Raw genomic sequence first — 15,825 nt, forward strand, 5'->3', positions numbered from 1 at the left:
TCGGGCTACTTGTGCCCTGTGGGACTCTGCTGAGTCTCTTCTAGCTTCCACGTCTGAGGGTGCTTGTGTTGACCTCCTCCGTCTTATCCGTGACGGCCGTGATCTGGTGGAATTTACTATCTGCTCGGCCCTGGATACCTTGGATTCCTTGGGCCGAGCTATGGCTAGTTCGGTTGCACTACGACGCCATGCTTGGTTGTGGGATGGCGTCTTCCCGGAGAATATCTGGGAACGCCTTGTTGACCTGCCCTTTAATGGGGTCCTTTTGTTTGATGCCCACGCCGATTCTGCAGTTCAGCGCCTCCTTGCGGGCTTTCGGCCTCCCCCATAGGTCTGTACTTAGCGGGTCTCAAGTTGTCATATCCTGGAGCGGTTACCCTTTCATTTCACTTCCGCCTTTTGGACTAGGTGTTTTTGGGCTGGCAGTAAGCCTACTGTGGCGGTGTTCCACAGGTTGTTCTGTTTCCTCTGACTGTGGCTTACCCTAGAGGTGTTCCCCTGTTTTTTCTGTGGGTCCCTATGCCTACTGATGCCATTTGCTTACGGTTGGATGGTTACAGTGTTGTGCCTTCTGGCACTGTCTCCTACACGCCACATATCTCGCCTGGCGTGAGCCTTGTGTGTGCCTCATTCTCCTCTTCTAGGGTTTTTTTTCCTTGTACTATCTCTTTCGTTGTATTTCAGCACGCTTCAAAATGAAGCTGCCTCCTGTCCTGAGTTCTTCAGGCGGGTCCTCCTATCGTACCAGCAGTTGCGTGGTCTCGTGGCTGGGCCCCTTTTGAGATATATATCTCCTTGGATTGCCCTTTGCGTATCCTTTTCTACACACCTCCACCTTTCTTCGCTTCCGCGAGGTCTGGTCCTATATCTTCGTTTTTCGGGGAGCAGTTGGGTGCCTTATACTTTCTGTACGGCTGCGTTTTTTTTTTTTTTACAACGTTTATACCGCACTTCGGTGCATGTTCCTGCATCTTCAGCAATGAGGAATCCTAGTGTTCTGCTCCTTGAGGTGGGCCTCCGCTCCTGGATGCTCTTTCTCGGGTCTTATCTGTCCCGCTCATGTACTGCACAGTCCCTCTCTTCTGTGGGGGCGCATTTCCCCTCCGGGTCGGAGATGGTGGTCTGGAGATCTGATGTTGTTCTCAACAGCTATGTGTGTTCTTCTACACGGTTCCTATAGGCACCTTCAGTGCCTCGGATGCCACACTCTTTGGATGTGTCTTTTTACTTTGGGTGTTAACCTCATCTGTGTCTGGTGTGCCTGCGGGACAACTCCTGTGATGAAGGTCGTCCCAGGTGCTGCGCCCTGTGTCTGTATTCCGGGAGTGTTCTCCACTTGACCTTCAAACTGCCTTGCTGGGCAGTCCTGTACTCATCATAGCTACTCCACCTTGTTGTTTCTGTAGCTGTCTGCTATGTGCATGTTCTCATTGTGGCCCGCCTCGCTGTGGTTCAGCGTGGCACTGTCCGCTCCTGTCGCGTTCTTGTGACTAACTGTGCAGTTGGCGTGTCTTATGTTCCTGCCTATGCTTCTGAGGCGCTGCTCTGCTCCTGCCTCTTGCCCTTCGCTTCCTGGATGCTGCCTGCCCGGCCTCCCTAGCGTGGGCTCACCTGGTAGGCTCTGGGTACGTCTCTCCATGTTGTCCTCTAGCTTTACTGCACCTTTGAGCTCTGGGAGGGGTTTGTGCATTATGCAGCTCTGGGAGAAGTTCTTCTTCCTCCCTTCGTTATGTACTCTCTCTTCCGTTCTGGGATATGGCTTAGTGCCGTTTCTACATTTTATACTCGCACAGGTATGGTCTCGTGCCATTTTGGCAGTCTTGTGATACCTCACCTCCTGTTGTCTTTTGCTGGTCCGGGCTGCTTGGGTTGCTGACTGGCTGCACCGCCACAGCTTTCACCTTAGTCCGTCACTCTGTTGCTGGCTCAGTGCTCTCGGGCACTTTCTGTTGTTCTGTCGCAGACCCACCTTCCCCTGGGGTATGGGTGTGGTATCTATTCTATGTTAAGGAATCTGCGGCTAGATGTCTCTATCAGATGTACAAGTTACTTACCTTCGGTAACGCTGTATCTGGTAGACACATTGTCTAGCCGCAGATTCCTTAACGCCCACCCATCCTCCCTGTTCTGCGAGGACCTTGCCAGGTGGGCTTCTCCGCTTTGCCTCCTTTCAGTTGGCCCTCGTCTGCATCCAAGGTGTTCAATTTGGTGCAACCCTTTTTATAATTACACTATGCAACCACCTTCCTCCAGGTGGCTTCTCTTCCTGTGGAGCGGTGTTTTTTGTTTCGCCTTCACCGGGAGATTCTACTTCCTTTTCTCTGCATTCCTCCACCCTGGTCCTTCCAGTGTGGGATCTTCTCCTGTTGCTTTCCCTCCCGCCGCCTCTTTCAACTTGGGGATCTTGTCTCCTATTAAGTCGTCATCTTGGAATTTGCTGGGCTGTGCTTCAGATTTCCATTACTATAGGGGAAGTGCCATTCTTGTAATGCCTTCTCGCAGGGGATTGTTGTTCTTCCTGTGCTCCGCCCTTGTTGGCGGGCACAGTTCTACGTTGTAATAACAGTATCTTTTGTCTGTCGGGATATTCTTCCCTTGATACTCAGCTTCTGGGGAGGGTCCACGCTTCGCGGGGTTGTTTTTCAGAGCGTTGCTCTATCCTTTACTTCTTGGTTTGTAAGTAGACAGTGTCTGATACTGTCCTTTATGATGGTGTTCTGCACCATCCGATTTCTTTGTCTTACGGATTTTTCCTCCTTCGCACACTGTTCCCATACTTTCACAGATTTGTTGGTGGCTCTGCGTTGTGCCGCGGAAAAGTTTCTCCGTAGAAAACTGATGTCAGCGCGCCGGGGGGGGGGGACTTATATGACCTTGTTGACGTCGCGTACCTGGAGGACATCATGGCTGGGTCGTGTGGCGCTGTCCCCCGGCGCGCAGCGGTGCTGCTGCAAAAACATTTCTGGATCCAGTCTTATGCCTGGGGATAATTCTAAGTTAAGGAATCTGCGGCTAGACAACGTCTCTACCAGATACATCGTTACCGAAGGTAAGTAACTCGTACTTTTTTAGGTTTCAAAACTCCACACTTAGAAACTTTTTGCAGCAAAAGTGTCAATGTTATCCTATGGAAGGAAAACAGGTTAGCGGTTCACAGGTATGTAATAGACTGTGGGAGTTAAGGTTCTGGGGTTAGACTCCGGGGTCTCCCCGGGTCAGTGATGCACTGTTGTTGAACCCTCAGCGGCACTAGGGCGGCCGGGTGCAGAGTGTTGAGGCACACTTCTTTTCCTCACTTGTTTTTCCCGCCGGTTCTCCCGCCCATAGTGGGGGGATAGAACCAGTGGGGACCAGTTGCTGAAAGCAGCAAATGGTCTGGAGAGGCTCACAAAGGCGGCATGCCTTTGAAGCTTCTCCTTCGTGAACCCTGCCCATCCTGGGGGAGGAGGCTTGGCACCTCGTCCCAGGATGTGCATTGTTTCAGGCCCCCCGAGAGCAGCAAGCTCTCGACCCAGAGGTCCAGAAACAAGTCTGGTGGTGGCAGCCTAAGCAGCCACTCAGTCAAGTCACTAGGAGTTGGTCGAGTTTCAGGGGGTATCTCTAAGATGCCCTCTGTTGTGCATTTTACATTAAATCCCACACTGGCATTAGTGTGGGTTTAATGTGCTGAGAAGTTTGATATCAAACTTCCCAGTCTTCAGTGTAGCCATTATGGTGCTGTAGAGTTCGTAATGACAAACTCCCTACACCATATACTCTTTAATGGCAGCACTGCACTTACAGTGCCCAGGAATTGACTTGGGCACTGTAGGGGGTACAGGCTCATGCACCTGTACCCTCACCACTGGCATAGGGCACCCAGCTAGAGAGGTGACTCGTGTAGGCCAGGGAAGTTGTTTGTGGGCATGGCACACATAATGTGTGCCATGTTGACTCTTCACTTTGTTCTGCACCAAGACATGCAGCCTGCAAAGGCAGTGTGTGGGTGTCAGGGTATAGGGCCTCTAAGGGTAGCACAATAAGTACTGCAGCCCTTAGAGGCCTTCTTTGGTCACAGTGCCCTGGGTACCTGTGGTACCATTTACCAGGGGCTAACATGTGGCCAGAGATGTCAATTGGGTTTAGGCTTCATGCAGTTTTAGGGAAGGAACATAGGGCCAGGGTACCTGATTAGCATGATCCCAGGGTACACTCAGTCAAAGAACATCAGCAATTCAGCAAAAAGTGGGGGCATACCATGCAAGAAAGAGGGCACTTTCTCACAGCTAGCTAAACTGCTCTCGCATTATTGCCGGTAACTTAAAGAGATCTTTCATTGTGTGTAGTTGCGTAACTCAGTCTATACATGCCAGCAGAGTTTCCCAGAAAGGAATGCAGATTCCTTCTGCATTGCCCACCATGGCCTACAGCAAGTCCGTCTCTACAGAACAAGGACCCATCCTGGTGCAGGGAAATGCCACGCTGCTAGGGTGTCCAGACGTCTTGGATTTCCCTGGCCAGTCCCTGTTTTCAGAGAACTGCCCGAGGTCCAATGTTTTCTGAATTTCAAATACATTTCGTGTTTTTCGGACAGAAGTCAAATCATCCTGCAAAGCAGAATTGAAACTATTCAGGTAGCGCAGTGGATCAGCTGCATGCTCCCAGCAGAGGGAAGACAGAGTGGGATGAGGGAGAGGGGAGGGAGCAGGGTGGTACAGGGTGGATGTTGTGCCATAGCTAATGTGTAACTGTAGCCTTGTACATGAAGTGTTATGACTGTTTTTAGTGTCTGAAAGTCACTGTCACGCACGGTGTGTGTTCATACACAGCTTGATCATTATCAGCCTTTAGTCCTATTTCTGTCTGACCTGTCCTGGTGTTTGCCTCTCAAAATCTGCCCCCCCCCCCCCCCCATCACACTGCTCTGTATACTGGAATATTCAAGATGGCGTGGCGAGCCTCGTTGTACATGGTCCCGTTCCTCTGAAGTCCATCTCACCTCATCTCAGGAGATGCGCATATGTTTCCATGTGCACAATCCCATCTCTCTTTCTACACAAGAAGTCCCATCCTGTACCATTTCAAGATGATCACGTGATGACTGCTCTTTCTATACAGGCTTCGTTGTCTCCTGACTAACAGTGGCAGTCGTACAGTGCATGGGTTTGGGCGTCTCTGCCCCCGTTTTCCTCCCACCTAATCTCTTGTTTGTCTTTCTGCTGTCTCCCTCTTTCTTTTCCCATTCGTCTGATGTTTTAACTCTCTTTTTTCACGGCAGCGGCGGGAGCTGGAAGAGGTAATGGTCTTTTAAGCTCTAGAAGCAGTTTAGCTAGAACCCCCTCCGCTCTGTAGATTGCCTGGCTGACACAGATGGTGTGTGATTGGATAACGCGCAGGTGATGCTCTGCATTAAACAGGCTGTTCTCAAATGGTGCTTGTGTTTGAAGCTAAAAGCTGGGTTTGTCGGCTTTGAGGCGCTAGGCAGGTCTACATTTGTTTATGGGGTAGGCTGATCACTCGAAAGCAAGACAACACTGCAGAGTTAAGTAGTATTGACCGAGGTCGATGTCCGGGTCGCAGTGCTCAGGGCACAAGTCAGGGGTACACACGGGTAGATGGCGTCCACCCACTCTTTTCACAGGGTAGACGCTGAGCTTGTCCCGGTGTCGTTTTCTGACAGCGGGACTCCTCCAGCAGCACCTGCACGCTGTCCGGTTTCGATCCGAGCAGCAGTGTGCAGGCAGTGAGTTGGCTTTCATATTTCAAATACCAGTTGGTCCCATAACAAACGTCGAATTTAAGGGGCCATCCTTAAGGGGGAACCCTTTTGTTCCGCAATCTTGGCTGGGAGCTATCTGGGCCTCACACCTAGATGCAAATGTAAGGGATGGGAAACCAGGGCACAAAGCTTGTCACCGCTTCACAAATACTTGCGAGGCATGCGTTTTATTTTGTTCAATCCATGTATATAAGAGAGACGCATGCTCTGTAAGAATGCCAGATGTTTCGGTCGGTCCCAGAATTTACGCAAATAACAATGTAAATACTATGAAAAAATATATTTCTTTTATAGGGCTGCTCATTCTAATGCAGGGTGTCAAAGCACGTTACGTCACATGTACACATTATACATTGACAATAAATTTTATTAATGAGTAAATATACAGGATGTGTTGCATAAGGCAGTGAGGGCTACAAGGTGTATGAGTCACATGTCTTCAACCGCTCTCTCTGGTATATTTGAAGGATTACAGTTTGTGAACTGCAAGTAACAAAGGATCTCTTTGTTAAAAGCAGTATCCCTCTTACCTAGAAACATAAAATACAAATCTGGCATCTGTATGCTACTTTGATTCAAAACTGGGACTTGAGAAAACACCGATTTCTCCAGCCAATGCATTACCGTCTACATTTAGCTTACCAATATTAATGCTCCTTGGGATTTACTGGGCACACACAGATCCTGCAGCAGGTGCCTTAACCCCATAAGATATTTTAAAATACAGACCTTTCAAACATTTAAGCAGAATATATCTACTGCCATATTTCTCCTTGTTAACACTTTCTTTTTGGCACAGTTTAAAAACATCAAAGGATAGGTTGAGGCCCCCATTTTACATTGCGGTTGCCTCACTTTTTTGGCACAACTCCGACGCAAAATCTCCTTTGTTAAATCTCGTAATGTGCTCAAATGTATTCCTGATAGACCTGCAAAACATATGGATGAGGTGTTAAGATCTGATGTCACTTGTAATGTCACTTCCTGTGATGCTGCGCTGTGATGTCACGTGCCCTGATGTCATTTACATACTGCCTAACTCGGGTTAGTCCCCCCCCTTCTTTTTTTATGACTTGTGCCCCGGCAGTACTGATTTAGTAAAGGGGTTGCCTGTGTATTTGCGGAGCTTTTTTGTGGGTCTCTGTAGTAGGCTATTTAAGAGTCCGCATTGTGATGTATTGGCGAAGTTCTGTTTTGCTTCTGTTCCTGAAATAAAAGGATGCGCTGCGTTTCAGGGTTGAGGCGCATTGAAGAAGCTCACATAGCCGGCGGTGCTCTAGGTCGGGCTTGATGCCCATTAGAGAAGTTGGAATATCTTCAGTTCTGCAGATCAGGGTTGAGATGCACAGAGATAAGTGGAATTGGGGAGATGCTGAAGGCGGGGATTGTGGTTCACTAACAAAGCTGGAAGACCGGAGGGGCTGCAGGTGACAATTGAACTGCACTTTCAAAGCAGGAATAACTCGGGGCTGCAGCAGAGGTTTGAGGTACATTATCAAAGGTGTCATAGATGGGAGGTGCTGCTGGTCACGATTGATGTGCAGTGACATAGCTTGCTTCACAGGAGATGCTGCAGCTAAGGAATGAGGGGAACTTTCACAGCTGAAGTAGCAGGAGAGGCTGTTTGTCGTGGAGGAGTGCTTTAACAGAGCCGGAGCAGCAGGAGGTGCTGTGTCCTGGCTGGAGTAGCAGGAGGTGCTGTGTCATTGTCATAGCTGGGGTGCATTAACAGAGCTGGAGTAGCAAGAGGTGCTGTGTGTCATGGCTGGAGTGCATTAACCGAGCTGGAGTAGCTGGAGGTGCTGTATGTCATTATAGCTGGAGTGCATTAACAGAGCTAGAGTAGCAGGAAGTGCTGTGTGTCATTGTCATAGCTGGGGTGCATTAACATAGCTGGAGTAGAAAGAGGTGCTGTATGTCATGGCTGGAGTGCATTAACAGAGCTGGAGTAGCAGGAGGTGCTGTGTGTCATGGGTGGAGTGCATTAACAGAGCTGGAGTAGCAGGAGGTGCTGTATGTCATGGCTGGAGTGCATTAACAGAGCTGGAGTAGCAAGAGGTGCTGTGTGTCATGGCTGGGGTGCATGAACAGAGCTGGAGTAGCAGGAGGCGCTGTGTGTCATGGCTGGGGTGCATTAACAGAGCTGTAGTAGCAGGAGGTGCTGTGTGTCATGGCTGGGGTGCATTAACAGAGCTGGAATAGCTGGAGGTGCTGTGTGTCATGGCTGGAGTGCATTAACAGAGCTGGAGCAGCAGGAGGTGCTGTATGTCATGGCTGGAGTGCATTAACAGAGCTGGAGTAGCAAGAGGTGCTGTATGTCCTGGCTGGAGTGCATTAACAGAGCTGGAGTAGCAGGAGGCGCTGTGTGTCATGGCTGGGGTGCATTAACAGAGCTGGAGTAGCAGGAGGTGCTGTCATGGCTGGAGTGCATTAACAGAGCTGGAGTAGAAAGAGGTGCTGTATGTCATGGCTGGAGTGCATGAACAGAGCTGGAGCAGCAGGAGGTTATGTGTGTCATGGCTGGAGTGCATTAACGGAGCTGGAGTAGCAGGAGGTGCTGTGTGTCATGGCTGGAGTGCATTAACAGAGCTGGAGTAGCAGGAGATGCTGTATGTCATGGCTGGAGTGCATTAACAGAGCTGGAGTAGCAAGAGGTGCTGTATGTCATGGCTGGGGTGCATTAACAGAGCTGGAGTAGCCGGAGGTGCTGTGTGTCATGGCTGGAGTGCATTAACAGAGCTGGAGTAGCAGGAGATGCTGTATGTCATGGCTGGGGTGCATTAACAGAGCTGGAGTAGCCGGAGGTGCTGTATGTCATGGCTGGAGTGCATGAACAGAGCTGGAGCAGCAGGAGGTTATGTGTGTCATGGCTGGAGTGCATTAACGGAGCTGGAGTAGCAGGAGGTGCTGTGTGTCATGGCTGGAGTGCATTAACAGAGCTGGAGTAGCCGGAGGCGCTGTGTGTCATGGCTGGGGTGCATTAACAGAGCTGGAGTAGCAGGAGGTTGTGTGTCATGGCTGGAGTGCATTAACGGAGCTGGAGTAGCAGGAGGTGCTGTGTGTCATGGCTGGAGTGCATTAACAGAGCTGGAGTAGCCGGAGGTGCTGTGTGTCATGGCTGGGGTGCATTAACAGAGCTTGAGTAGCATGAGGTGCTGTGTGTCATGGCTGGGGTGCATTAACAGAACTGGAGTAGCAGGAGGTGCTGTGTGTCTGTGTCATGGCTGGGGTGCATTAACAGAACTGGAGTAGCAGGAGGTGCTGTGTGTCTGTGTCATGGCTGGGGTGCATTAACAGAACTGGAGTAGCAGGAGGTGCTGTGTGTCTGTGTCATAGCTGGGGTGCATTAACAGAGCTGGAGTAGCAGGAGGTGCTGTGTGTCATGGCTGGAGTGCATTAACAGAGCTGGAGTAGCAGGAGGTTATGTGTGTCATGGCTGGAGTGCATTAACGGAGCTGGAGTAGCAGGAGGTGCTGTGTGTCATGGCTGGAGTGCATTAACAGAGCTGGAGTAGCCGGAGGTGCTGTGTGTCATGGCTGGGGTGCATTAACAGAGCTTGAGTAGCAGGAGGTGCTGTGTGTCATGGCTGGGGTGCATTAACAGAACTGGAGTAGCAGGAGGTGCTGTGTGTCTGTGTCATGGCTGGCGTGCATTAACAGAACTGGAGTAGCAGGAGGTGCTGTGTGTCTGTGTCATGGCTGGGGTGCATTAACAGAGCTGGAGTAGCCGGAGGCGCTGTGTCATGGCTGGGGTGCATTAACAGAGCTGGAGTAGCAGGAGGTTATGTGTGTCATGGCTGGAGTGCATTAACAGAGCTGGAGTAGCCGGAGGTGCTGTGTGTCATGGCTGGGGTGCATTAACAGAGCTTGAGTAGCAGGAGGTGCTGTGTGTTATGGCTGGGGTGCATTAACATAACTGGAGTAGCAGGAGGTGCTGTGTGTCTGTGTCATGGCTGGGGTGCATTAACAGAGCTGGAGTAGCAGGAGGTGCTGTGTGTCATGGCTGGAGTGCATCACCAGAGCTGGAGTAGCAGGAGGTGCTGTGTGTCTGTGTCATGGCTGGGGTGCATTAACAGAGCTGGAGTAGCTGGAGGTGCTGTATGTCCTGGCTGGGGTGCATTAACAGAGCTGGAGTAGCAGGAGGTGCTGTGTGTCATTGTCATAGCTGGGGTGCATTAACAGAGCTGGAGTAGCAGGATGTGCTGTTAGTCATGGCTGGGGTGCATTAACAGAGCTGGAGTAGCTGGAGGTGCTGTATGTCCTGGCTGGGGTGCATTAACAGAGCTGGAGTAGCAGGAGGTGATGTGTGTCATGGCTGGAGTGCATTAACAGAGCTAGAGCAGCAGGGGTGCTGTGTGTCATGGCTGGAGTGCATTAACAGAGCTAGAGTAGCAGGAGGTGATGTGTGTCATGGCTGGAGTGCATTAACAGAGCTAGAGCAGCAGGGGTGCTGTGTGTCATGGCTGGGGTGCATTAACATAACTGGAGTAGCAGGAGGTGCTGTGTGTCTGTGTCATGGCTGGGGTGCATTAACAGAGCTGTAGTAGCAGGAGGTGCTGTGTGTCATGGCTGGAGTGCATCACCAGAGCTGGAGTAGCAGGAGGTGCTGTGTGTCTGTGTCATGGCTGGGGTGCATTAACAGAGCTGGAGTAGCTGGAGGTGCTGTATGTCCTGTCTGGGGTGCATTAACAGACCTGGAGTAGCAGGAGGTGCTGTGTGTCATTGTCATAGCTGGGGTGCATTAACAGAGCTGGAGTAGCAGGATGTGCTGTTAGTCATGGCTGGAGTGCATTAACAGAGCTGGAGTAGCAGGAGGTGATGTGTGTCATGGCTGGAGTGCATTAACAGAGCTAGAGCAGCAGGGGTGCTGTGTGTCATGGCTGGAGTGCATTAACAGAGCTGGAGGTGCTGTGTGTCATGGCTGGAGTGCATTAACAGAGCTGGAGCAGCAGGGGGTGCTGTGTGTCATGGCTGGAGTGCATTAACAGAGCTGGAGCAGCAGGGGGTGCTGTGTGTCTGTGTCATGGCTGGCGTGCATTAACAGAACTGGAGTAGCAGGAGGTGCTGTGTGTCTGTGTCATGGCTGGGGTGCATTAACAGAGCTGGAGTAGCCGGAGGCGCTGTGTGTCATGGCTGGGGTGCATTAACAGAGCTGGAGTAGCAGGAGGTTATGTGTGTCATGGCTGGAGTGCATTAACAGAGCTGGAGTAGCCGGAGGTGCTGTGTGTCATGGCTGGGGTGCATTAACAGAGCTTGAGTAGCAGGAGGTGCTGTGTGTTATGGCTGGGGTGCATTAACATAACTGGAGTAGCAGGAGGTGCTGTGTGTCTGTGTCATGGCTGGGGTGCATTAACAGAGCTGGAGTAGCAGGAGGTGCTGTGTGTCATGGCTGGAGTGCATCACCAGAGCTGGAGTAGCAGGAGGTGCTGTGTGTCTGTGTCATGGCTGGGGTGCATTAACAGAGCTGGAGTAGCTGGAGGTGCTGTATGTCCTGGCTGGGGTGCATTAACAGAGCTGGAGTAGCAGGAGGTGCTGTGTGTCATTGTCATAGCTGGGGTGCATTAACAGAGCTGGAGTAGCAGGATGTGCTGTTAGTCATGGCTGGGGTGCATTAACAGAGCTGGAGTAGCTGGAGGTGCTGTATGTCCTGGCTGGGGTGCATTAACAGAGCTGGAGTAGCAGGAGGTGATGTGTGTCATGGCTGGAGTGCATTAACAGAGCTAGAGCAGCAGGGGTGCTGTGTGTCATGGCTGGAGTGCATTAACAGAGCTAGAGCAGCAGGGGTGCTGTGTGTCATGGCTGGAGTGCATTAACAGAGCTGGAGGTGCTGTGTGTCATGGCTGGAGTGCATTAACAGAGCTGGAGCAGCAGGGGGTGCTGTGTGTCATGGCTGGAGTGCATTAACAGAGCTGGAGCAGCAGGGGGTGATGTGTGTCCTGGCTGGAGTGCATTAACGGAGCTGGAGTAGCAGGGGGTGCTGTGTGTCCTGGCTGGGGTGTATTAACAGAGCTGGAGCAGCAGGGGGTGCTGTGTGTCCTGGCTGGGGTACATTAACAGAGCTGGAGCAGCAGGGGGTGCTGTGTGTCCCGGCTGGGGTGCATTAACAGAGCTGGAGAAGCAGGGGGTGATGTGTGTCCTGGCTGGGGTGCATTAACAGAGCTGGAGGTGCTGTGTGCCCTGGCTGGAGTGCATGAATAGAGCCGGAGCAGCAGGAGGTGCTGTGGGTCATAGCTGGAGTGCATGAACAGAGCTGGAGCAGCAGGGGGTGCTGTTAGTCATGGCTGGGGTGCATTAACAGAGCTGGAGCAGCAGGGGGTGCTGTTAGTCATGGCTGGGGTGCATTAACAGAGCTGGAGCAGCAGGGGGTGCTGTATGTCGTGGCTGGACTGCATTAACAGAGCTAGAGCAGCAGGGGGTGCTGTGTGTCATGGCTGGAGTGCATTAACAGAGCTGGAGGTGCTGTGTGTCGTGGCTGGAGTGCATTAACAGAGCTGGAGCAGCAGGAGGTGCTGTGTGTCATAGCTGGAGTGCATGAATAGAGCCGGAGCAGCAGGGGGTGGTGTTAGTCATGGCTGGAGTACATTAACAGAGCTGGAGCAGCAGGGGGTGCTGTGTGTCCTGGCTGGAGTGCATTAACAGAGCTGGAGGTGCTGTGTGTCCTGGCTGGAGTGCATTAACAGAGCTAGAGTAGCAGGAGGTGATGTGTGTCATGGCTGGAGTGCATGAATAGAGCCGGAGCAGCAGGGGGTGATGTGTGTCATGGCTGGAGTGCATTAACAGAGCTAGAGCAGCAGGGGGTGCTGTGTGTCCTGGCTGGAGTGCATTAACAGAGCTGGAGGTGCTGTGTGTCGTGGCTGGAGTGCATGAACAGAGCTGGAGCAGCAGGGGGTGCTGTTAGTCATGGCTGGGGTGCATTAACAGAGCTGGAGCAGCAGGGGGTGCTGTGTGTCCTGGCTGGAGTGCATTAACAGAGCTGGAGTAGCAGGGGGTGCTGTGTGTCCTGGCTGGGGTGCATTAACAGAGCTAGAGCAGCAGGGGGTGCTGTGTGTCATGGCTGGAGTGCATGAATAGAGCCGGAGCAGCAGGCGGTCGTGCTGCTCAGGTGTGAGGTAGGCGAATGCAGAGCCCCAGCGTGCTGGATTTCTCCTGCTCCTCCCCGGGAGTGACATGCGTCAGGGGGATAATAATAATTTGGCAGCTTTGGGCAGTGCTTTACCAAAGCTCCGGCTAGCTTACCGCTGTTACTGATGTCATAGACGGGCTTAAATCCTCGCCGAGCCACCACCCCCCTCCTGCTCGCCCACCTCAGTACCCTCACTTCTGAGAGTCACTCCCTGCCTGTCTACCTTGGCGTCATCCAACCTCTCGCATCTCTGTCCCGCCCAGGGTTCAGCCCTGCTGGGCCCAGACTGTGTGTGTGTTTGGGGGGCGGGGGCGGTTTCAATGGACGGGGGAGGTGGGTCTAGTGGTCAGGAGGGGGGTCGAATAAGGTTCCTGGAGTGGATCCTGAAGGGGTCGGGTCCTCTTCTCTGTCCTAACCTGGCCCTTCCCCGCCCACTGCCCTTCCATTCCTGGGCCCTCAGCCCTCGCCCAGGGCCCCGCGCCCTCGGTAATCCTGGGCTCAGGTGAGGGAAGGATTGAGGTCAGACCGGAGCTGGCTAAGCAGCCGACCGCGCGGGCCTCGCTGAAGTGCCCCTTCACGGCCGCGCGTCAGACACACGCGGAGGCCATCGCGTGCAGATCGCCCCCTTCCGAGGCTCTTCATAGGGGCAGAGGGGGACCCTGAGAGGGTCAGTCATGTGCAGGGAAAATGCCTCTTCAGCCGGCAAACCACGTGTAAAGAAACTCTCCTCGCGGGGCCTGTCCCCTGGAGGCGGAAATATTCCTTTTGAGGGATTGACTCCTGCAGAAGGAAACTGTAACGGGGGAGGGGGCGCAGGTGGAGGGGGGATCAGGCGGAGAGTTCAGTGCGAGGACTCTGTCACTGCAGAGGGCTTCTCATACAGAAATGGTTGGGGCCAGTTTGCACTGCAAGGATTGTTAATGTGGGGCCCCGTGTGGCCTTACGGCCAGAGCTGCCAACTTTGGAGCTGGGGAACCAGGATCGGGCCTCGGCGTCGGCTCAGCTTCCTGTGTGATTCTGGGCAAATCACTTCATCTCCCCGTGCCTCAAATGAATGTGTGTCCTTGTGTAACGCAACTGGTGCTCGTGTAAAGCGCTCCAGTACCTTCGGGTCGATTTCGCGCTATATAAAACTGCAAAAAAAAAAGGTCAGAGTAGGGCTGTCTCGAGCAATTAATCTCTGAAAGACACCAAACACTCCCCTGTTAAACGAACTCTTATACAAAGACAAACGCGAAATCCCAAATGATTTTTGTGCTTTTGGTGAAATTTAAATATGTATTTGGCTCTAATATTGCAGGTGAGTCCCTGGGCACCTCTCTGGTTGGGTTGCAGAATGTAAATACCCGTTTAAATAATTTTAGTGAGTAGGCCAAACGTCACTGCAGTACAAACCATAGACACCTGTTCTCCACGCAGACTCTCATGGCCATCAGAAAGCCACCCATACCCGGCTCTTCCCCTCCGCACCCTCCTGACCTCTCAGCACTGCTGCCCTCACAAAGACACGAGCCTTAGACACAAGAGATGGCACCCTGCACTCTCCCCAGAAGCACCCTCTTCAACCCACTGTAGTTCATCCAAACGTCTACCAGAAAGTGCTGTTGAACTATCAATGCACTTACACACACGGAAGAAGGGGGCTCCGTGGAGAAAACGTAAATAGAAGAATGCGAAGAGAACCAGCTTCTTCAAGTCGTATATTAGTTTATCTCCATGGGACGGACAACGAGGGGAATGAAAACAGGTCAGGCACAACAGAGTTGAATGTCGCAACCGTCAAAAGGCTGCCATATATGTACAAAACCTCAACATTCAAAAATCGCCGCTCGCCACGAGCATGCTCGTTACCAACTGTGAGCGCCACATATGAAAAGGACACGAGCGCAGCGCAACATAACATGTCGCGCTTGTGTCAATCTCGCAACGGCGCTGCATTACAAAGAAAAATACAAATGTAAATGTGCAGATATTTATATAGCGCAAATCACCAACCGGTCTCTAAGCGCTTGCTTAGGGAACCTGTCCTGGTATTCCCCTGTGAGATAACCCAGCAGGGCATCCACAAGGTGAAAGCCAGGCATCCCGCCGCGAGGGGCCATTGTGGAGATTAAGCAAGCTATTGCCCAGAGTCGCAGAGTGTGAACCCATGAATTGAGTATGCACTGGAGCGAGAATTATCGAGTCCATGGACAATTTATGGACTCAAGACCCAGCCGAGCTGGGAATTGAACCCTGGTCCCGGGCTGACCTCTGCTTCCAGGTCTGCCTACTCTAACCAGTGGTACAAAAGGGGGTGGTGATTGACGGAGCATCAGAACCAATCAAACACTCACACCCAGTCAACAGATCTGGGTTTGATCCATCACCGTTCTTTAGCCCACTCTGCCACCCCAGTTCAGACATGGCCATATGCAAATCAGTCTGACCCTGTGCCTCATGGGAACAGTCCAGCCCGAACTGCCAAGCCATGCCTTCCCTGGACCGGAAACAAGTGATAGAGATCAGGGTATCTAAAATATGCCCACTACCACGGATAGAGTAATCACACAGTTACACGCACATACATTCATCATACGCTAGGGCCCATTTCACTAACATACGCTCAAATACTCTACCAGCAATAAACCTGTGGAAAGAAAACACCTAAACACCCTGCATCAATATCAGGTCGATTAGATCTGGTTTAGTGACTGTCCTAATCAATAACATAATCTACACAACATATACAATAATGATCAAAAATATAAACCCAATAATTGACAAGAAAGAAGATTCAACACCATGCTTAAAATTATATTGCTTTATCTAAAATTAGTCAAAGTAAATCAATCAGAATAAATCATTTCTCATAGTTACCTATTCTAACTAAGTGTCAGAACGGGTCAGGACAAGTCTCTCGGTAAAGTCTCTCAAGACGAAGTCCTCAGCACGATCCTCGGCAA

The 15,825-nt window shown here is 51.7% G+C and overlaps 1 protein-coding gene across 2 annotated transcripts in view; it reads left to right on the forward strand.

Annotated features, from left to right (window-relative positions):
* LOC146809360 (chaperone Ric-8A) overlaps positions 1-15,825 on the forward strand; it is a 362,752-nt gene that overhangs the window by 65,378 nt on the left and 281,549 nt on the right. The window contains exon 3 of one of the 2 annotated variants that reach the window (XM_085616160.1): positions 5,258-5,275. The exons of the other annotated variant lie outside the window; for it this stretch is intronic. Coding sequence (XP_085472286.1) covers positions 5,258-5,275 — 18 coding nt within the window. The remainder of the gene's footprint in view (positions 1-5,257; positions 5,276-15,825) is intronic. 2 annotated transcript variants of the gene reach the window in all.

This window comes from Triturus cristatus, chromosome 7 (genome assembly GCF_964204655.1).
Source record: "Triturus cristatus chromosome 7, aTriCri1.1, whole genome shotgun sequence".
Classification (NCBI taxonomy): domain Eukaryota; kingdom Metazoa; phylum Chordata; class Amphibia; order Caudata; family Salamandridae; genus Triturus; species Triturus cristatus.